The sequence below is a fragment of the Syngnathoides biaculeatus genome, chromosome 9 (genome assembly GCF_019802595.1).
Source record: "Syngnathoides biaculeatus isolate LvHL_M chromosome 9, ASM1980259v1, whole genome shotgun sequence".
NCBI classification, from domain to species: Eukaryota; Metazoa; Chordata; class Actinopteri; order Syngnathiformes; family Syngnathidae; genus Syngnathoides; species Syngnathoides biaculeatus.
In genome coordinates this window covers 52,671-75,273 of record NC_084648.1, presented here as the reverse complement: position 1 = coordinate 75,273, position 22,603 = coordinate 52,671, and the positions used below count along the sequence as shown (strand labels likewise).

Below are 22,603 nucleotides of genomic sequence, written 5' to 3'. Positions count from 1 at the left end.
CCATTGTTTTGGAAGATGACAATTGCCATTGCTGTCAGTAGCTTTCTGTTGGCGATATGACCATCAAAATAGACCTCTTTAGGCTTCATTTCATTAGCTGACATTGGAGTCTAAAATGCGCTCCAGAAGGACAGTGAAGTCTTCAACATAAAACACTTCCAAGAGGATCTCTGCACTATTTTGTTTCAGAATTTTTTTTAAGTCCAGTCTTAATCAACGTGGTTCCCCTTTGTTCAAAAGTGATTTAAAAGACTATAAGCATTTAGGAGAACATCACTTGCACAGCAGTTAGATTCCAGTAATACCCTGTGATTTGGAGCTTGTAACTACGACAGTTGTGTCGAGGTAACCAGGCTTGCTAGTTTTATACAAACAATGGTGGCGTGCACTTGAGCCATCTCATTTTTCAGGTCACACTGAGCACAAGGGCAATGTCAGATTTACTTTAAACATCACAGAAAACAAGAAGATTAACAATGAATCACGTCCATACAGTTTTGTATTGTCTCTGAATCTAAAAGTGTGATTTTCAATACCGAAAACACCTTTTGAGTCAGACTTGTGCTGTAACAGCCATGAGGAACATTTTCATCACTGTCAAAACTTCAGATAAACACTAAAATGACATAGATAATGGTGATGAAACCCCAGCAAAGTTCATCATCAATGTGTCTTCATTCAATCAACAACAAACACAGCTTCCAAAATTACCAGTAACGGTTACTAGTACAGTACTTAAAATGCATGAGCGGATCTATAAGTGGCCACGTAGCTACACTGAAACTGGTGTCTGATCTGCCCCCACTGCTCATGAAAATTACATGCGCGTTTGGCCGGTGCTGTTGTGCAGGCCAATATCATGCTGGCTACGGGCCGGACAAAACCGCTGCCCGGGCCGGAAGTGGCCCGTGAGCTTGGCATGTTTTCAGAGGCACACTGAAAAAGAAAAGACAAACTTGTGAATCAAAGAAATCAACAGTTTTATTTGTGTCCATGCGGTGTCGTTTGGGCAGATGGATGTGATGTAAGGACAAGCTGTGATGTGATCTCACATTCCTAGACACACACACGGGCACGGGCACGCACACGCGTGCACACACGATCCCACACACACACACACACACACACACCACACACACACACATCCATACGTTCAAAAACATCCATCAATCCATTTCTGAGCCACGTATGCTCACGTTTTGGATAAAAAGGAGCTGGGAAAAGACCTTATGACACGTAACACCAAAAATATATCATTCAATTGGTGTCAAACACCATCTAAAAATTAATGTAACCTTCAGTTTACATTGAAAATGAATGTACAATTTGTTGTAAAACAAGATAAGCTATATTTGCTGGAATAGAAAATACGTTGCACATTTCAAAAAAATTATGACCAACTGCTGGTAGAAACAATCTACAAAATGTAAATGTGTAATTCTAGTGCAAACAAAAGTAGCCACATCAGATACAGTACATTCATATTTTCAAAATCATATTTCCAAAATCACAATGCAACATTGTACATTTACTTATATACTATTAATAAAATGCCATTTATTCTCGTATGGGCCATCATAATCAGTTTTTACACTCACACATTTCTTAAGAAAACAACTTTCATAATGATAGTATGATTTCAAAATTGTCCTGCAACAGTAAATGATGAAAACAAGCACTTCGCCTTAAAATGTCACCTTCCACGATTTGAATATACACCACAAAAATGTATACATAGTGTGGCGTCCAGTGCATATGGGAAAATACACTTAAAATTTGTTTACTCACAGCTCTGTAAAACTTCAAGGGACATTTTCAATCATTTTAATAACATTCTTGCCTCTGACCACCATCTCTAATACGCGGCACACACATAATTAGATTATTAGATGTACCACTAACACTATACAGCCCGATGTGGGGGGAAAAAAAAGGTCAGTAGTCTTCAATCAGCCCCCCTGAGTTCACCTTTGACATGTTGGCCGTCACGTTTAGCAGCGTCTGTGTCCTTCAGAACTCTGACGACGGGCAACCACGGTGACGGAATCTTAGGCGCTGTCCTACTGACCTGGTTGAGGCGGCTGAGGACTGCGTACAGCCCAAAGTTCGTCCTGCTTGGGATATCTGCGGGATTCTGCTGCTCGCTGGAGAATGGCTCCAGAGCGGCTGGGGTGCAGCGCCTTTGCTGGTAACACAAAACCACTCATGGTCACTTCCAGGGCCTTGACATGCTACAAGCTTGTCTTTGGGTCTCCTTTTGACAGTGGCTTACTTCTTTTTACATTTGTGAGACGTTTGTAAGAATGTTCAAAAGTAAGATCCATGAGGAAATATATCCTTCGTATTGTACATTCATCATTGGTCATTAGACTTTTGACGTTCTAATGTTGATAATCATCGTGATTATAGCTCACAATGTTACTTTCCTGTACTCTTAATACCTGTTTTTGGCGAAAACAGCTGGACCCTGTTGTAATTCATTACTACTTCCATTGTTTTCCCAAAACATCCAAACAAGTTGGCATTCAATCAGCGTCCTGTCATGGATTGCATTCAGGCTATATTAACAAACAACTTGGCTCATTTTGACATCCATCAAGCACTGAAAGTGAAGCTAGAGGCCTGTTGAGTATTTCTGAATGTTAATTATTTGGCAGGATGAAACAAAATCTTTTTAAGTGATTTTACAAAATTATGTGAAAGGGTCTTGGCCACAGGCTGTTGAAACACATTTGGAAAAGTTTAAACCTTACTTCAAGGTGTGTGTGTGTGTGTGTGTGTGTGTGTGTGTGTGTGTGTGTGTGTGTGTGCATGTGTGTGCCTTTTAAAATGTGACTGCAAACACAAGTGCAAAAATTAGATACTGAGACATAGTTTTGAAAAAATGTCTGTCACTCATTTGTTAAAAAGAAATTATGCATGGAATTCAATTTCATTTGTCAAAATAAGTGAACAGAGCGCAGAAAGATTTTCTTGTAATTTTTAATTACTCACGAGCTTTACCATACTGTAATTGTATTGCAATGCTTGCATTTCAATAAAAGAGGATCAATTGAACAATAACAACACCCACACTCATTGTTCCACGACTCCAGCGATTCATTAGCAGGGGGGAAAAAAATGCTAAAAGCAACTGCATCCTGCAAAAACTTCAAAAGGTTCTTCATTCCTCCTTCCCTGCTAAGCCTTTAATCGCAGTTTAGTCACGCTCAGCCCTAATTAAAGACCCCTCCGATTCACAGGCGGGCATCCCGGCTGCTGCCTGACCAAAAAAAATGAGCACCGTCCCTCCCTCTACTCCGTCTCTCCTTTTCTCCTGAGAGAGAAGTTCTTTACCTAACATGCGTGGCAATGCTGCCTAACTACACGTTGCCCCCGAGGTGTCGTTAAGAGATAATGACTTTTCTGCTCCAGCGTTGACAAAATTCTACTCAAGTGACGGAGGTGAGGGCGTGCCGGGAAACACAGTGCCAGATGACGAGCCCCATTCTGTGTTCTACTGCTATAAAGTACACTTTGGACTGCACGACTTAATAAGGTACTCCCTTGTGTTTGGATGTGTGTTGTGTACCTGAAGGATGAAACCCTCTGGGCAGGTTAGATGGTTGTACCACATGGCTTTGTACATTAGCAGGAGGAAGAGGCTGGTTAGGAAGGCCAACATGATGAGGATCAGACCTGTGATCTGAAGAACACACACAGGCAGACTCAAATCAACACATGTATGCGTTTATAGTTAAAATAGCCCAAATTGCTCACAGTGACGTTTACAGTTTGAAGTCGAGTAGTCTTTCATCACGGTTTTTTTGTCGTTTCTCGACAAGATAGAGTCACTCGCAGTACCAGATGAGTGTGATCAGTTATATTAGTAGATTTATAGAAATTTCATGATTATTTCCAAACACAAATCACCACCACACAGAACCGTTTTCACAATTTTCAATCAAATTTGACCTGCCCACACACAACAGCAGGCGAGCTCTCACCCAGCCTGTGTCAATTTTACGTAAAATAGATTTATGTAAAACAGTTCAGCTGTTGAAGTACTTGCTATTCTGTGTAAATTATGTGCATGAGTAATTGTTAGCGAAGCTTCATAATTGAAAAGCAAAGCATTCCCTCCTTTGACCTTTTTCATCATGAAAATCAATAAATAAAATCAATGACATCATTAGCGACTTGTGTCGACGTAAAAAAAATCTAGGTAGTGAAGTAATTTATTTTCGTAAAGCTTGGAATTCATTAATTCCCAACTCACCTAATTCATTGTCCTACAACTGACTGGTGATCAGAGGTGTAGAAAATGGATGGAGTGACTTCCAACTATTATTGAAAGTATACATCTGGAGCTTGGACCTAACCCCCACGTAAGCATGAAGAGAACATCCAAAGATGAGAATAGAACCATGAATCTCAGAACTATGAGGTAGAAGTGCTAACTACATGCTCAATGTACTGCTCTAAATTGGGCATGTGTCTGAAGAGTCAAAAACAAAACAAAATCAACCTACAGTGAAGAAAGTAAGTATTTGAACACCATGCTATATTACAAGTTTTTACACTTAGAAATCATGGAGGGGTCTAAAATTTTCATCGTAGGTCTATGTCCACTGTGAGGGAGATAATCTCAAAAGAAATATCTAGAAATAACATTGTATGATTTTTTTAACAATTTATTTGTGTGATACAGCTGCAAACACCTATAAGATAGAATTCTGACCCTCAAAGACCTGTTAGTCCACCTTTAAAAGTCCACCTCCACTCCATGTATTACCCTGAATCAGATTCACCTGCGTGAGGTCGTTAGCTGCATAAAGACACCTGTCCACCCTATGCAATCAGTAAGACTCAAACTTGTAACGTGGCCAAGACCAAAGAGCTGTCCAAAGACACCAGAGACAAAGTTGTACAACACAGCTGGAAAAGGATATGGAGATATTGCCAAGCATCTTGGTGAAAAAAGGTCCACTGTCGGAGCAATCATTAGAAAATGGAAGACGCTAAACAAGACGGTCAATCTCAATCGGAGTGCGGCCTCATGCAAGCTATCACCTCGTGGGGTCTCAATGATCCTTAGAAAGGTGAGGAATCAGCCCAGGACTACACGACAGGACTTGGTTAATGATCTGAAAAGAGCTGAGACCGCCGTTTTCAAGGTGACTGTCGGTAATACACTAAGACGTCATGGTTTGAAATCATGCATGGCACAGAAGATTAATCTTTCGAGGGAGCTGAAACTCTGTGTTTCTCAGCGACAGCATGTCTGATCTAGTAAAGATCTCTGTGGAGGATTGGGTCAAAATCCCTCCTGCAGCTTGTGCAAACCTGGTGAACAACGACAGGAAATGTTTGACCTATGTAATTACAAACAAGAGCTACTGTACCAAATATTAACATTGGTTTTCTCAGGTGTTCAAATACTCATTTGCAGCTGTATCACACAAATAAATCGTTAAAAAAATCATACATTATTTCTTGATTTTTCTTTTTAGATTATCTCTCTCACAGTAGACATGCATTTATGATGAACATTTCAGATCCCTCCATGATACCTAAGTGGGAGAACTTGCAATATAGCAGGGTGTTCAAATACTTATTTTCTTCACTGTATCTCCCAGTGCAACCACTGTTTGGGTCTTTACGTTTTTTTTGACAACACAAAGTAGCGTTTTCCTCAAAAAATGAATACTTTGTACTCCATGTATTGCTGTATGCATTTTTGGGAGGATATCAGAACTAGCGTACCTTGGCTTTGTCGGAGAAATCTTTGTACATGTTGATGTTTAGCTTCTCAATGGTGGGCATAAACAACTTCTTCTTCTGCTGTTGATAATGTGTGGACGTCTTCACAATAACCTGAGGCGAAACAAAATGTGCAATGAAAATAGCTCGTATTTAGCTACTTGGTAGGCTAGTTGTAATTGAAGAATAAATGTGGTTCAACCATGTCTTTAAAAGAGCTGCTCAGAATAGAGGGGAGACTGTAACAAAATGTAATCTGCTCACTCAAACTGCAGTGTTGCGATGGGTTGAAGGTCATTGTGCAACATTAACAGCAGAAAAAAGCAACCGTAAGAGACTGGATTTACCTTGTCTGTAAAAGACCGCTGGAGCTCGCCGACCTCCAGGGGTGTGATGAGGGGGATGTTATCGAAGCCATCATCTGCAGAAAGCTGCTTCTCCATCTTATCAGACAGGCTGGTGCCCAGCTTCACCATGGCTGCACTGCTGCGGAGGAGGGAGGTGGCGGGCGGGGGCGGGGGGAACACAGACAATTCAGACTTACTATGAGTGAGGGTGAGTGGGTCTTGACGAGAATGACAAACAATACAGAAATCCCGGAGACGGGTGCAAGAAATTCCTGTATTACAAAATAAACGTGAAGAGAGCAAAGCCTGATCAGATTTTATTTGCAGTAACTATTGCAATACCCTGTATTGGTAGACCAAGGGTGGCCAGATGAGGTACACACAATGTGCATGAAAAATTTTTATTTTGTTGATAAAGTTATTAAGTTATTAGAGGGACAGCCAAAGTTGGATGTTTTGGAGACAAGGTTAGAGAGAGCAGATTTAGATGGTTCGGACATGTTCAGAGACGAGAGAGTGAGTATATTGGTAGAAGGGCGCTGAGAATGGAGCTGTCGGGCAAAAGAGCGAGAGGAAGACCAAAGAAAAGATGACACGCTGTGGCGACCCCTAACGGGACAAGCCGAAAGGAAAAGAAGATAAAGTTATTGAGCTGTTTATTTTAAACAAACCAATTAACCAATTGTGTCATAAAAACAGATTATATAAATGTGTAGATAATTGTTTCATTATACTTATAATTTTACTTTTTGAGGGGAGTAAAAATGAAACAATTACTTAAAATAATGAATTAAATAAGTAATTAAGTAAATAAATAAATTAATTAAACTAGTTTCAGTGGAAAACCCTGGGCCACACTTTAGCCACCTGTACAATTGAATCTGACAAGCTTATGTGCAATCTGGAGGTACTGACTGTCATTATTCTGTAATTGGTTTGTGTACGCTAAAACAGGAGCGTAAGGATTTAGAGGATATGACTTTTTTTTTTTATGCCAATCCTTTAGAGATAAGCTGTAAAATTGTATGCACACAAGATAAAGTAAAACACGTGACAATATGTTATAGCCTGTACAGTACATTGAGCCATACAATATGCTTTCTGGAGATTTTATGGATTCTTCAATTTTAGAAACACTGAAAGGCTAGGAGAATATAATCATCTTAGCATATAGGCAGAAAACTGAAGAAAAAACATTGTGACTTCTAACTGCTTAGCAAGCTCACTAATTGCCATTGAATGAATTTGGAAATTATTCCTGTATTTTTGTGGTTAGAGCACTGATTTGGTAAACCAGGGGTTGTTGGTTCGTATCCCACTGGGGCCTCCACTCCCTGAGAAGGGTTGCGTCAGGAAGGGCATCCGGCGTAAAAATTGTGCCAAACATATATATGCATTCATCTGAGATGATACGCTGTGGCGACCCCGAAAGGGACAAGCCGAAAGAAACACACACACAATTCCTGTATTTTTTATTATGCAAACTGAGACTACCTCAGCGATTAAAAGCGAAATTGGTTTGCTTGCCCATAATACATCAAATTTTACACATTAGCTGTAATTGTTTTTGCACAATTACCAAACAAAGTGTATTCGTTAACAGTGAAATAATTAAAGGTAATCATTTAGACAATTTCAAGCTCTACCAAGAACTAAAGAAGGTGTTTTGAGTGGAGATTTTTGGCTGAATCAATGACACCACAGCAAGAAAACCAAATTCTATTTCCAGTATAAATGTGCTCCAGTAATCACACATACCAGTGTACAAAACAGTATAAATACTGTGGAGACATAGCGTAGCACTGTATATGAATTATGATGTGTGAAAAGCTGTCTTATTCCAGTCATGAGGTCATTGGTTTTGATTTTAAAAAATGTTATAATTCATCTAGTTTCATTCAAAGCTCTGATGATTCTTTACTGTGGTTCTCATCGATCCCATTTCTTTTTTTCTTACTCCATCCAAATGTGGCAGGAAGCAGTAATGAGTCATTCACATAGTGTAATAATGAAGAAGGCCCCTTACTGTGCTGACTCACTGATGATGCACAACCAGATTGATTCAAATGAGCCCGGTTTCTTAAACACATTATGACAAATGTCTCAGATGCTCTTGTGGCAACATACAAATGAATACAGTACACATATGCAGTTGTCATGTAAGTGCGGTGGGATTGACATTGGCCTGGAATTGTAACAGAGCCATAACACTGCAAACCGTGACTAGCGTGTGAAACACAATCAAGACTCACACTGCCCATGCAACTTTGTTTGTAAAATGAGCCGTAATGGTGGCGTGAACAGGTACTTTAGACATGTCAATGTCCTGCTATGGTGAGTTCTGTCAGAAAGGGACCAGCAAATAAGTCTGTGTATTGTGTCTCTATACATTTGGCCAGCAAATCCAAATTTGGACACAAAATCCAATCCCAGACAGTAAGCAGCAGCTCTCCAAGAAAGGCCATTACTCATGAGTAGCAAATGTTCTCAATGAGTTAGGTGGTGGAAGAACGTGCGAGGGTGATGAATCATCCTGATTAGAATCTGTGGTTACCAAATAAACTGGAAGCAGCCTCCAACAAATACTAAACGTACACAGATCTGAAAGCAAATCAGACAAATGGAAGCGCTGCAAATAATATTCTATTTCATTAAAAGATAGTGCACATCTCTGTATGTATGACTTATTTATAGGACTGTTACAACGTTATATAGACATCAATGCTAGTTTGAATTCATCATCACAATTTAATCGAGTCATCGATAAATTTAGTAAGAATTCTATTGTCAGTGTTGAATTGATGGTTGATTAATCATTTCTTGAAGCGATTGAGGCAACAAGTTGTACACGACTAGACTGCAACCAAAGAGGCACCATTGATTCACTTTTTCATTTTTTAGATGACATGGCGTCACCCATGTTGAAACAAAGTGAACCCTCTTTCAGTACAGGGGGATATGTTATTGTTTTTTTTTTACTTTTTAACATACAGTATTAATACATGTTGTAAAATCTATTTCAAAAAATGACTCTAGACTGCGTTCCTCAGAGCAGGTGGATATGTTTCCTAAATATATAAATCATCTGCAATATAACAGTGGCACCAGCGATGACTGCGATAAAGCAGAGAAACACTGTACATCCATCTTATGGAAATTCCTTTGGACATCACTATCAAGCTCAATACATCATTGGCGCAGAAACGAGAGTTCAAAAACATTTAACCGACGGATTGTTTGCTACATTTGCCCCATAATCCATCAAGGAAATGTTTTCAGAAGCACATCCCTAGTGTGAAAAACATTGTGTGCGCGTCTCAAGTTCAGGCCGAGTGGCCGAGCCAATGTGAAGTTGCTGCATTGAAGCTACATTAACAAAGGAGGCGTCATCAGACAAAGAGCATCAATGCAACAACAGATTCACGTGACATGTAGAAATGGAAACAAAAAACATCTTAAATGTTCAATAAAACGTTCCGTAAGATGTGATGGATGTGGTGAGATTCCGAGCTAATGTTGGAAAGAAGACACTCACTACCAATAAAGGTCCAGTGAGCGTCACCGACAAGGTAGATGATGATGTCTGACTTGCACTAATCAATGACGATCAAATGAAAAAATAGATTTCTTTACGTTGAGATTGTAACAGCAGCACTGTGTTATTTCAGCATCCGCAACCGCAAACTGCTGCAGTCAGGAAAAAGAGCGAATTGACTTACTGCGGATGTCTCTGCTCTGTGGCCGAGTGGAGGTGATCGCACGCCTCCGATGCTGCCGGGGACTTGCTGTGAAAGATGGTTGCCGTGGTGATGCTTTGAGACCGAACTGCGCATGTCACCCAGCTTGCGGCAGCTTCCGGAAGATGAGTGTGAACTCAGCCTTGAGAATCATCTAATGGAAAGTCAGAGACAGATCAATAGTCGTTGATAAAACCATGTCAGCAGCATTAAAAAGCCTCAGATGTTAATATAAATATAAAAGATGACATTTCCATAATTGCAAGTCATAATAACAGTCAGTATTTAATAATCTCATAAAAAAAGCACATGTCCAGCAATAACAGAACATAATGATGTATTGTTATAATGCTGTGTATGAGAAGTTCGGTTCAACAGCTTCGAACAGTGTGCAACGGATTAAGGTTCCGCACTGCTCCAAAATATGAAATGTCATAAATTGGGACCGTTGTAAACGGATGAAGACCTGTATGTTGCATAGTCTAAAATATGTTATCTTTTTCGGAAAAGTTGGATTCTGAATTGAAATATTTTGTAAAAGTTCCTCAGAATATGGCCTATGGTAAGAAAGAAAAAAAAAAGATCTTATATCCTTGCACATACTGTAAATGTGTCAAGAATACACTATAAGTACCCTCAGGCGCATATTTACAGGCCAGGGTTTCCCAGCCAGTATTAAGCAATTGCACGCATTTTACATTACAAACACCCCACAGCACATCACCAAGGAAAAATGTGAAATAATGGGTTCAGTTTACTCAGAAATTGTAAATCTGGGCCTGTCTAATTGAACACGAGGCTGATCCACTCATACGACGTCATGACCTATTCAACAGGTAGATATACAAGTTGAGTATACTTTCAGCCATCTAATGGCAAAACATTTATCTGTTGTCTTTGTCACAATATGTCACTGCTATCAATAGCTGAACAAAGATATGTTTGTAATAACACATTTTCAGACAAATCAGATGAAATGAGGCATCTCCAAACGCAACCTCTATGAGCTCTCATTGGTGGTTTGTGTGCCACAGCACCCTGGTTGGAGATTGTCATTATAAACAAAAAAAATAATGCGTTTGGACTTCTTTATCTTTTCATTTCCGTGACAATGTCTCTCAGCAGTTTCCGTTTTTCTTTTTCTTCAGTCATTTTCCCTGAGGTTCTGGACATCATGCGTATTAGTAAGTTAGTGGCTTGGTCATATGAAGGAAAGGTCTTTTAAAGTCGGACAGGGTCAAAGGCTACTAATCCGGGAGCACCCATATCACGCTTGCATTTAACCTGGGAGCAGATATCATGTGACCTCAGTGACCTGCGAATCTTCAAATATTTTGATAGCGACATACCACCAGAGACAGCGCACTGAAAATGTTTCATGCTGCACGGTGATCTGGATCGCCTCATTGGGGGGAGGGACTGAAGCGCATGAAGATGTTTGTCTACACAACAGAGAAAAAGGCTATAAGTATGTGGGAGAAGTTTGTTAAAGAGAGTTTTGAACGGGCTTAGCTGTAGATTGAGCTCAACCTTTTCATTGGGAAAAGGACCCGTGCTGTTTCCCTCTTTGGCTGTGCAGGGCTCATTAGGCCTTGATGAAAGCAGGCGTCCAAAAATCGGAAGCCCCCATGCACAACCCTAACCTCCTTTCCCAAACCATCAGTTGAGGCTACATGTATTTTTCATCACACCAAAGTGGTTCATCTATTTGGTGCGCAGAGGTGTCATCGTCACAGTGTGGGAGACCGACATTCCCAGGTGAAAGGGGGAAATAAATAAATAAATGGCAATTAGTCTGGAGAACGGACACAAATGTATTGTATCATTTTTGTGAGTGCTTGCTAATTGCTTGCAGATTCGAAGGAATTTTGTAAAATCATTTTGACAAATGTTTAAGTCTTTGTATGTTTCATAAAACTCAGATTTATTCATACAACTTTACACAACTATCTTCCTGTTTAATCTACAATTACCTGACTGCTCTTGTGTTATACTGGAGGCTTTACAAATTAATGAAATTAAATAACAGTTAGTCAAATTGAATACTTAATGAACTCATTATAGACACTTTTCAGTACAGTTTTATTTTAAATCAGTTTGGCTACTTCATTACTACAGAAAGAATATTCTGGAAGCATTAAATCACTTTTTTTAAAACATTAGTGATTGCATAACACAAATAGATTATATAAAAAAAAGTTACAAATAAAAAATCATTGTAATTATTACGGTTATATCAGTATATAGATAAGGAAAAAACTACCAATATTAATGATGGGTAATGTTAATTACATGATATACTATGAGAGGTTTATGATTGAAATATTGTTACTGTGAGATATATATTATTGGGGGGGGGGCAGACATACGTACCAGGTAGATCTATTCTTGCATACCATTAATATAATTCCAGAACATGAAATTTTGATAACATGATTAAACTCAAAGCTATAAATATTCCCTTTTGACTTCAGTGTTTCCTTTGTTGTTGAACTGACATTAAAAATGTACTTTTGTGCCACATTATACAATTTGTTGATTGATATGTGCTGGAAGTGTAGTCAAATTTTACAACGTTAGCAGTATAAATGTGGGTGGGACGTATTCAGCGTAAATCGCAGCATTCAAACAAAGAAGTGATTACAGAAAATTTAAACGGATGTGGTCATAAAGAGAACGTTATTTAAAAAAAATAGCATTAAGACTAACGTGGAAGAGGCTATTTTGTGTTTTAGTAAGACGTCAAAAAAAAATTAACCAAGCGCGGCATCACGTGGGCAAACAAACACACTGCAGCACTATTCAGTCATGGGACAGTCGGCCTCAGAAAAATGATTGAACAGATCCGTGTTGCTACCAGTGATGCCAGTAACTCGTTTAAGAAAAAAAATACGTCTCCTTTTTTAGAAACAAGAACGGTAACGTGTTACTTTTCCCAGGAAAGTAATTACACTAGTTACTACATCAAACCATGAAGTTATTTTTGGGTCTTCAATGGCTCTCAGAAAGTTCTCATTCGACGGCCGGTGATTCAAACAAAGAAAGTCCCGCTGTTAAAAAGCACTTAGCCCTTGACAAACATTTCTTTCGCGAAAGAAAAACTAATTGGGACACGATTTTTAACTCCACAATGCACAGTGATACGGCAATACAATAAAAGTGATAAACTGAAATTAAAGAAATGCATTATTTTACTTTTATATCCCATTGTAAAAAGTGTATTTGATTGTTGTTAACGTTTTTATGTTCATATAAGGAAGTGTTTAAAACGCAGTGCAAACATGCCAGTTTAGATTGTCCACTTTTTTTTTAACGTTGTACAACTGGTACTTGGTTGCTGATCGCTGTCAGTTCCAATTTGCTCATTACCTCAAAGGGATGGTTTGATGAAGCCAAGATCAGTTCGATGCTCCCATGTGTCAAAATCCTGCTCATATTCAAGCATGTTGCTCACCTTTGCGTATAGAGGGGAGCACGTTTGTTTGTCAATCACTTCTGGTAGCACAACCACACCATGAGCTTTGGGTTTGTTGGGGAGGGCTCAGAATTTTTAGCCAATCTATGGTTGAAAACTCGCTGAAACTTACATGCGTACAGGGAGTCCTCAGGTTAAGACGGTCTCCACCTAAGATGTTTCGGATTTACGACGCCTGTCCCTCGTCGACCATTTTGTCTGGCTAATGCTTGTCCATGTTTGTGCGATGGGAATATCTTTGCATTTTCACCCTCCTTTTTAGACATTATGACCCCAAAGAAGAAAGCTGTGTCTTTTAGCAATCCTTCTGCAGCCGTAAAAAAATCCATTACCATGGAAACAAAGCTCAAGATCATAAAAAGATTGGAGAAAGGAGAGACACCAGCTCCACCAAGGCTTCAGTCGGTTGACCGTGGTGACAATTACTAAAGACAAGGCCCGTATTTTAGTGGTTGTGGAGGGTTCTGTTTCTATGTCTGATACAATGATCACAAAACAAGGTTCTTTGATAGATGTTGAGATGGAGAGGACTGAGGAACAGGTTCCTTTGCAATAGCAAAGCACAGCCTCCCCTTCTTCTCCATCCACCTCTCAGCAGTCATGCGAAGTACATCATCTTGTTTATTTCAATGTATTTGTTTTTATACAAAGTATTTGGATGTAAATTCCAACTTTCCGGTGGAATCCGACTTAAGTCGAAATTCGTGTTAAGTCGCTCCTGTAGGAACGGCTCTCAGTCGTAGACCGAGGACTCACAGTATATTGCATAAAAACAGTACAAATTTGAATTTTAACTGACCCATTAACATTTTTGTCATCTGACCTTTAAAAACAGCTCTAAATTGCTTGAGGACTGCATTTGCACAATTGCTATTCAATCATTATTGGCATACAAGTGGTGCACTTTCATTGCTCAAAAACTCGTTTTTTTTTTTTTTTTTTTTTAATGTCCTAATATACCATTTTGTCATTGTCATCATACTACAGCGAATCCATCTACCAGAGACAAATTCCTTGTCTTGTAACATACTTGGCCAATAAAGCTGAGATTTATTTAAAAATATACAACGTTGTTCACAAACACATGATCCTGAGGTCTTCAATTGCTGGATTCTGAGTGAGGTTCCTTGATTTCTGGAATTGACAGAACATTGAGATTTAAGGAAAAAAGAAAACAAAGCGGTATATCCACTTACGGCTGAACCAATTTACAAGCGTTTTGCGATAGGAGCCATCGCTCGGCAGATTGTTTTGTTTTAAGTTGCAAGTAAATATTTGCATTACCAGGCAGGGTCCCTATCCCACTCCACTGTATATGTATGATGTAAACGTCACAACAAGCAGCAGAAAATAAGAAACATGGAATCAATCTTCAAAAAAGAAAGCAACGGCTTGCTTTTAACTTCTCCATTTCCCAGTTGAAGTTTAAACAAAAAGAATATTACACATTTTGCATTCACCCAAAACATGTAACTGACAAACGCCTACTAGGTTAATGCTAACACAGCACAAAATGCCATAGACGGGCTAACAAAACTAGCATATTTTGTTACATTGGTTCTAACAATTTAAGCAGTAGCTGTTTGAACACAAATGGTGGAACAACCAATGGACAGACACTATGATGAAAATCATGAAGAGGGATTTTGCGATTATATTTTTTTACCGATACCGATATTGCAGCTTTTGGATTTTGGACAATACAGATATTGGGCCAATTCGACACCGGCAATAATCATTATTTATTTTATAATATGGAATGTTTGAAAGATGACATGATATTGCAGAGAACAATGAACATCAACAGTAAGTACTGTAAGTTGGGTGGGTCTGCATTATATTGCCTTCTTGGTGGGCAAGGTACTCGACCAGAAGGGGCACAATGTCAATGGGGATTGAAGCATGAAATCGTAATTCTCAGATTGCCACAGGACTTCCCTGGTTGTCTCAGAAGATGCTTTGACTTCTCTGCTTCATCAGTTAATGCACACAGGCTACATACGAAACCCGCGACACTTGTGAGGATAAGCAGTACAGAAACCGAAATAAACTTACTATCTGTATTTATATTTTGTTAAGTTTGTACTTGTATTGTTTAAAAAAAAAAAAAAAGGCTTTACAACAATCATTAATAATAATGATTGTGCACGTGCTGATGTAACCGTAATATAATTTTGGGACAGGCCACAGGACATGCTTGTCCTGGTCCCTTTAATTGTCAGAACAGAATCCCTCAACCAACTAAAATAAATGCTCAATAATGGCATAACATTTTATTATCACTGTTGATAACAGATATTACTGTCTTAAATAAATATTTAACACAATTTGACTCGAAAATTTTTAGCATTAAATATTTGTGCATAAAATGTTTGTGCATAGTGCAGTCTATCTATTACACATCTTTGGCCAAGACTTCAAAAGCAACATCTAGCTCATCTCCAATCTCAAAAATAGCCATCATAGCTACCTTTGGTGAATTGGTCCAGTTATCGTGCCTCCTGAATTCATCAACATTGATTCTATTTTGTTACCACAGCATGTCATCCTCTGTGCCATCCATGGCGTTTGTGGGGAAACGTTTTTTGAATCCTAAGAGTTTTGGTTCCGCAGCGCAGCCTCTCGCCCAGCTGACGCCATAGTTTTCCTATGACGTCAGGTGGCTATCAAACCAACGTGAGCTCAAACTACGTAGAAACAAGGGTAATGGGAACATTTAAAAAAAAAAAAAGCGACCATTTAAATTGTGCGCGTTGTCCCATTTTTTTCATGTGCCCATGACACTTGTATTACGTAGTTTGAGATCACGCTGTTTTGATACCTACCTGAAGCCATTGAGGCGAGCCATCGTTGTTTCGGACTGCGGCACTACTTCCGGGTTGGTGGCGTCATCAGCACAAGTGATGACATTTATTTTAAAAGCAACTGCACAACTAGCCGTTGTAGTCGACATTTTTTGTCTTGGTTTAAGTTAAAACAAACTCACGGGCAGTCGTTTCTGGTGTTTGGTGCAGTAGCAACAAACATGCTACGCTAACAATCATAAAATGAAAGCTTCCCGAGGAGGTCGTAGATTTCAGGTTGGGGGGTGCTCATTACCGTAATAAATGTGTAACATAGGACATCGAATATCATATCGAAATTTATATGTATACAATTTTTTTATACAACTATACAATGTGAATTTATTTTTTATTTTTCACCCATACCTAAATATAATGCGCTCTATTAACTTTTTGAAAATATTTTTGGAAACATTTTCGTGTTATTTTTGAGAATTTACGGTATATTCATTAACTGAAGTAAACAATGATACTGCTGCTGACAGATATAAGTGCCAATATTTGTTCATCAGGTAGATGTGGAAGAGGGTCTCGCCCAGATTGTGGAGTTCAACTTTCCACACGATTACAATGATGAGCAAACGCTGGATCTGTTCTTATCAGGAATAAATCCCACATAGTGACGGGTTGACGGCTCGTGAACGCGGAAGCGTGTTCGGCCACACAAACCTCTGCTGGAATCCATTGATGGGTTAGGGTTAGGATTCCCTAACCCTCACACCACATTTAATAGTACTGTACATCGGTAATTGAACTATCATTTTAGCATCAAAAGCCCTCTCTTGGTTTTGTTTTGTTGTTTTATAGAACAAGGTATCAGAAAACATTATTTTATTGATGGTTTTTGGAAGGTTGAAACGGATTAACGCATTTTCCATCCATTTTAGTGGGAAAAAAATTGCGAAATGAATGTTTTGTGTAATCTCTACAAAAAAGAACACATACCGGGGATCTCATGTGTCCAAACATCTTTACAAGCGGGGCACCGAGGCTCTGTCGTTCCTCGGAAGAATCTGGCCATGCATGGTTTGTGCATTTTTACGCCACATGTTGGATTCTCACACACTTGGGTCTGAAAAATAAAGGATTTGCTCACTTGTTGGTTGAACACAAAAACCTTCAAATCAATTTTAAAGACGTAGAAGATGCACTTGTCATTGAATGTTTCCATTGTTTCCTAAGGGTACCTTGATGTGTTTTTTGGGAACCGTGTACCTGGAATGCAATGTTGCGACAGATGCGGCACACTTTGATCTGGTCCTGATACATATTGCGAATGTATTGCTCCATCTCAATGATACATCTGGTGGATAAGTAGTACACTCCCTCTTTCTGCAGATAATGAAGAAATGCAAAAAAATATTTCTTTTCATTTGACATGATTTGCGATTAAAACAAATGCATTACAAACATGGCTGAAAACACCCTTTGCCCAAAAATGTGCCTGTTGAGCCACAGTTTCCATCACCGCCACACATCATTATGCACACACACTTGGTGTTGATTCTTCTTCATTGGTGGTCCGAGACCAGGCATTAAAAGTAGGGAGCAAATTTGTTTTAAATGTGAATGATTATGGGTTGATTGGAAGGTTAATCCGGGTTCCAATCAAATCTCGAAGGCCAAACCTAGTCACATTGCTCCTTTGGTATATTAATTACCTGACTCTGCTCCAAATTGTAAGTAAATGGCGGTGGGAATGTTTCTTTGTCAGCAGGCGTCCTATGATTACCTAATGACCACAGTGTACCCCTCGTATCACCCAAAATCAGCTGGGATAGGTTCCAGCACACTCATGACCCGAATGAGGATAAGAACTAACAAAAATAAACGAATGTTTAGATGTACTCAAATGTTTTGTGTGACCTACATGAGAATAATCTACAAAAAAGAAAACGAAATTACTGCCACATCATTTGGTCCACCTGCCAAATCTGAGACCCAAAGCATGAGCTGCAACCAAATGTCTTCCATGTAAGCCTGTTCAAGGATAACTGTAAATGTATCTTATTCTGTTAATTTAAAAAAAAGAAAAAAACTGCAAGGAACAATAGCTCCAAAGTTGTTTCTCTTACCTCAGTGAGCCAATTGTCATGCACAAATCGATTTAGCAGCTGTTCTATCTCTGTCTTCTTTGTTTTTTGGGGCAGGGTGACAGTAGAATTGAGAATTTCAGTGGAGTAGGCCCTGCCAGTGTCGGAATCCACGACCAGGTCCATCTAAACATGAAGGGTGCACAATCATCACAAAATGCTCACAGTGGGCCCACCAACCTTAATGTTACTTTGTTTAGCATTTGTAAAACATCTTATAACAAAGTCTCAAAAAAAGGTAGTGTACATAACTGAACGCACTATTTTCCGGAAAATCTCCAGTTCATGATCGGCGTAGTCAGACGTCATTCTGGTGACATCCGTTTCAATCATGTTTACCTGGACAGCAGTCATATCAAAGTTAATAAAAATGCTCCAAGATCATCATACCTTCTGCAACATTTTCATTCAGACGTTGCAGAAGAGATCATGTGAGGTGCACGCACGTGGATGCACATGTGCATGTTGTGGCAGAGGTGGCGCAATGACAACTAGCGATAAGTTAGCGGGCCGAGAGTGTCCTCTGCAACAAACCTATTCGCACTACAGTGTTGCAAATAGAGATCTGCAACAAACAGATTAAACAGACAGCACAAGAGCAGAGTGGCTGCTATCTCGAAATGGGAAATTTGCGCCCGCATTGATTTCTACCAAATTTTTGGGATAAGTACACACACACACAAATCATAACTCGAGTTTTTCCATTGCACCTGGTGCCCTTGAAGAGACCACGTATCGATGATGCTGTGATTAACATCACTCACCAAAGCATAGTGTTGCAGTCCGCTGTCTTCACACATTCCTTTTCGAATCTGCATGAATATGGGCTCCAGATTAGAGTTGATGGTATCAATATATTCATCAAATTGGTCCGAGGCATAAATGGCTGGGGGAAAAAACAACAACTATTAATCTCCACATTAGTTGTTATATAATCCTAACCTATCTATAATTGGAGGTTAAATAACATTCCTATTGTTCCTATTTTCACAGGGCCTTACTGATATTTTTGGAAAGTACAAGTGTCTTAAAGAAAATTTATCAATGCTCTGGATTTCCTGATCACATTTTCTTGCACCTGAGTCTTTCAGGGTACATCCTGAACTGGTTGTCAGTGAATCGCAGGGCAATAAAATATATATATTTCACAAATAGAAATGATTTTAGTATCATAATCCTAATTAAATAATCCTACTCCTAAAACACAAAAAAATCAATCTGATCTCATACCAGTCAGGAGGGAAATGACTGTATTTGGAGTCCATGCTGTGCACAACTTACCCTCTAAGGGGCAGTGGGGAGAGAAACAAGCATGAAGTGACACATTGGTAATTAAAAAAAAAAATAATAATGATTATGAATAATTTAAGTTGTTTTTCACATATGAAAACTAGACATCTGTGAGTATTGTAAGAATACCCATTTGTATGTGTGAATATGGAGTTAGTGTACAAAAAGTATTTGATAGATAGCTGGAATAAGATATGGCAATCCTGCAACCCTCGTGACAATAAGCGGTCCCACCCGTGATTTGATGCTAATTCTATATAGCCTGTCAATTTGTTGTTTACCTTTGGATTATTGTTTTGTAACTGGGCATTAAAATGCCAGAAAATAATCTTTTTCAAGCAATCATCTTTAGAATCATGTGAATGACCCCGATGTTTGATTATATGATCAGATAGGGACTTCCCTATTAAATATATTTGAGCAAACTGGAGGCAGCAAGGTGGAGCAAATGGACAGCACGCTGGCCTCACAGTTCTGAGAACCGAGGTTCAAATCCTGGCCCCACCTGCATGTTCACCCTGTGCCTGCGTGGGTTTTCTCCAGGGACTCCAGTTTCTTCCCACATCCCAAAAAAAAAAAAAAATTGGAGACTAAATTGCGGTAATCGTGATTGCGAGTGCTAACTGTTGTCTCTTTATGTACCCTGCGATTGGCTGGCAACCAGTTCTGGGTGTACCCCGCCTCCAGATCGATGACAGCTGGGATTGGCTCGTGAGGATAAGTGGCTCAGAGAATGGATGGATGGAGAGTAAATTGGAAAAGTAAAATGACGATAAAAATAACTGTGCTGATGTGCCACTTTTTTCTTAAAAAAAAAAAAAAAAAAAGAGTAATGTATGCCAAGGCCACCGGTGCAACCAATGTGTAAGCAATGTTATTTTGTATAGTGACTCACTATTTTGGATACTACAACAATGCTGATGGAGTTGCTTTGCAGTTGGTTCGTCAACAATGCCCCTGCGCATCATCGCCTGCAAGAACCTTCTGTGGCTGTCGTCCATTTGATGTCGCGGCTCTTTAAATTCGAAGAAAGAGAGTTACTTAAGTCACGTTGAAAAAATGTAACGTGCATAACGTCCGGAGTAGTTTGGGTCAAACCGCTAGCCTTTTCGTTAAGGTGGGCAAGTGTGACACTTATTTGAGATCTTACGCACGGATTTCCATGGTGTTGCTACAGGACGTTGTTTTTAAAATAGAGTAAAACATTACCTGTGTCAAGGCTGCGTTGGAATCCTACTCGTGTTCTTCCTAATAGCATTTCTGGCGCGCCAGCCACAGAGCTAAGATTCATCTTGTAGCAACAAGGGAAAACAACGTGCGTACCTGACGGCCATGTTGGAGAGGTCGACATTCCAATCAAAGGCTTTACATAGAATTGAAATTAGGCCAAAACGTAATTGATTTATCAAACATTTTTACGATGTTTACTTTTATGTTACTTTCCAAGTATTTTCTACTTAATACAAAACAAAAAGCAGTGTCACAAAATATTTTTAGCCATGAGAGGTTACTCCCCGTTCTGTCGTGATCAGTGTACAGCTTATGGTCTTGTTTTGTTTTCTACGTAACCATATGGGTCACAATGTCCCCACGGAACGCGCAGACGAGTATAACCCTCCAGGTTTAGAGTCGACGTGCTCAAATTGCTTAAAAGGGGGGTGTCAAATCTACTAACTGCCATGGACAGCAATTGTTCGGCCATCTTTGATAGCTAGCTAGCAACTGCACTGAGACGAAATACGTTTGCTACGATTCCACGATCCGCGTTAAACTTGTTACAGTACAAAGGGTGGGTAGAGTTGAATCATGGGTGTCAAGCTCTTTTTCCTGGCCACACTTATAATTATGGGTTCCTTTCACGTTATCAATGTAAATACACGTAAAATAGGTTAACCATAATTTCACACTTTCCTTTTTGTTCTATATTTGAGGCTACACGTTAGTGTAATGGACTACTCCAAATTTATTGTGGCCCAACATGAGCAACTTATTTCGTGTTTTTTGGGGGGGGACTGAAAAATCCTTACTTCAGCAACAGGGTGGAAAGTAATAGCTTGTGATTTTACCAAATACACAAAATAAACCACGTGGCACTTACGGAATTAGAATGATAACACCAAGCTCATTACTGTCCCGAAAAATATGTAGAGCTATTAATAATAACTTATTTTGATGTAACGCGATGGTGCAGACAGATCTTTGCACGAGCGATGGGCCAGGCCACACCAGTGCCTCGTCGCATGCGTCGAGCTCACGAAGCGAAACCTCGTGTTGGCGTGCTTACATTTTTAATAATAAGTCTGGTGACCGACACAGCTCCTGGATTGGAATCGCGCAAAAATGCTGAAGTGTTGATCGTCAAGCAACACATCTTCTTTCATCCCGAACGGAGGAGGCGATTTCGATTTTTCTGTTATTTTTGAATTCATATTTTAACTTTGTGTCGGTAGTGGCAGAGAATTTTAAATTAAAAACACCAAATAAGGTCAACGATTCCCCTTTCCTCTTTATTCTATTTTGGATTCAAGTAAATGACATTCCTAAAAACTCTTCGTTGAAATTATTTTTTACATGGATTAAATAAGAATCCTATTTGCAGGTGAAATTTCGGCTCTAGTCTCATACCCAACTGAAAGCACTGTACTGAACTCTACTTCCTCATGGCTAAGACACAACAGAACCCGACATGACAACGAATATTCTGTCAATACCGGGGCGCTTTTTTAATTATTAATTTTGTCGGATGCAGATCTTAACTGCTTTGATGGGAGAGCGACACTTTTTTTCACGCTGCAGTTTCTTTACCCTGCGAGCAAGAGATCCGCCCGTTCACGAGCTGCACATTATGGCAGGTAATACTATCTATTCATCCAGCCATCCATTTTCTTAACCACTTATTCTCACAAGGGTCGCGGAAATGCTGGAGCCAATGCCAGTTGTCATCGCGAGTTTTCTTTTCCTAGCGCTTTTACCTCGAGTGGGCCTCCTTCGGTGGCTGAAAGAAAATCATATTGATTATCCGCGCTATTCCAAAACAATGGATAATATGATTATCACAGCCCTAAACGCATTAATG

The 22,603-nt window shown here is 39.4% G+C and overlaps 2 protein-coding genes across 6 annotated transcripts; both read right to left on the bottom strand.

Annotated features, from left to right (window-relative positions):
* Positions 1-314: 314 nt before the first annotated feature.
* On the bottom strand, positions 315-9,943 carry caly (calcyon neuron-specific vesicular protein). 2 transcript variants are annotated; one of them, XM_061828748.1, is made up of 5 exons: positions 9,809-9,943; positions 6,090-6,228; positions 5,746-5,856; positions 3,572-3,685; positions 315-2,185 (listed from the first exon to the last, which is right to left on the bottom strand). In XM_061828748.1, exons 2-5 carry the CDS (start codon positions 6,216-6,218, stop codon positions 1,946-1,948), a joined length of 594 nt encoding a protein of 197 aa, XP_061684732.1. In that variant the 5' UTR covers positions 6,219-6,228; positions 9,809-9,943; the 3' UTR covers positions 315-1,945. The 2 variants fall into 2 exon arrangements, with proteins under 2 accessions (XP_061684732.1, XP_061684733.1); XM_061828749.1 differs by having other exon boundaries at positions 6,090-6,225; positions 9,809-9,914.
* On the bottom strand, positions 9,841-21,753 carry nsmce1 (NSE1 homolog, SMC5-SMC6 complex component). 4 transcript variants are annotated; one of them, XM_061828745.1, is made up of 8 exons: positions 20,737-21,540; positions 20,423-20,542; positions 19,002-19,123; positions 18,499-18,576; positions 18,220-18,363; positions 17,360-17,476; positions 17,090-17,216; positions 9,841-9,980 (listed from the first exon to the last, which is right to left on the bottom strand). In XM_061828745.1, exons 1-8 carry the CDS (start codon positions 20,876-20,878, stop codon positions 9,964-9,966), a joined length of 867 nt encoding a protein of 288 aa, XP_061684729.1. In that variant the 5' UTR covers positions 20,879-21,540; the 3' UTR covers positions 9,841-9,963. The 4 variants fall into 4 exon arrangements, with proteins under 4 accessions (XP_061684729.1, XP_061684731.1, XP_061684728.1 ...); XM_061828747.1 differs by lacking the exons at positions 9,841-9,980; positions 20,737-21,540 and adding exons at positions 14,255-14,435; positions 21,626-21,753; XM_061828744.1 differs by lacking the exon at positions 9,841-9,980 and adding an exon at positions 14,255-14,435 and having other exon boundaries at positions 20,737-21,537.
* Between the last annotated feature and the right edge of the window lie 850 nt (positions 21,754-22,603).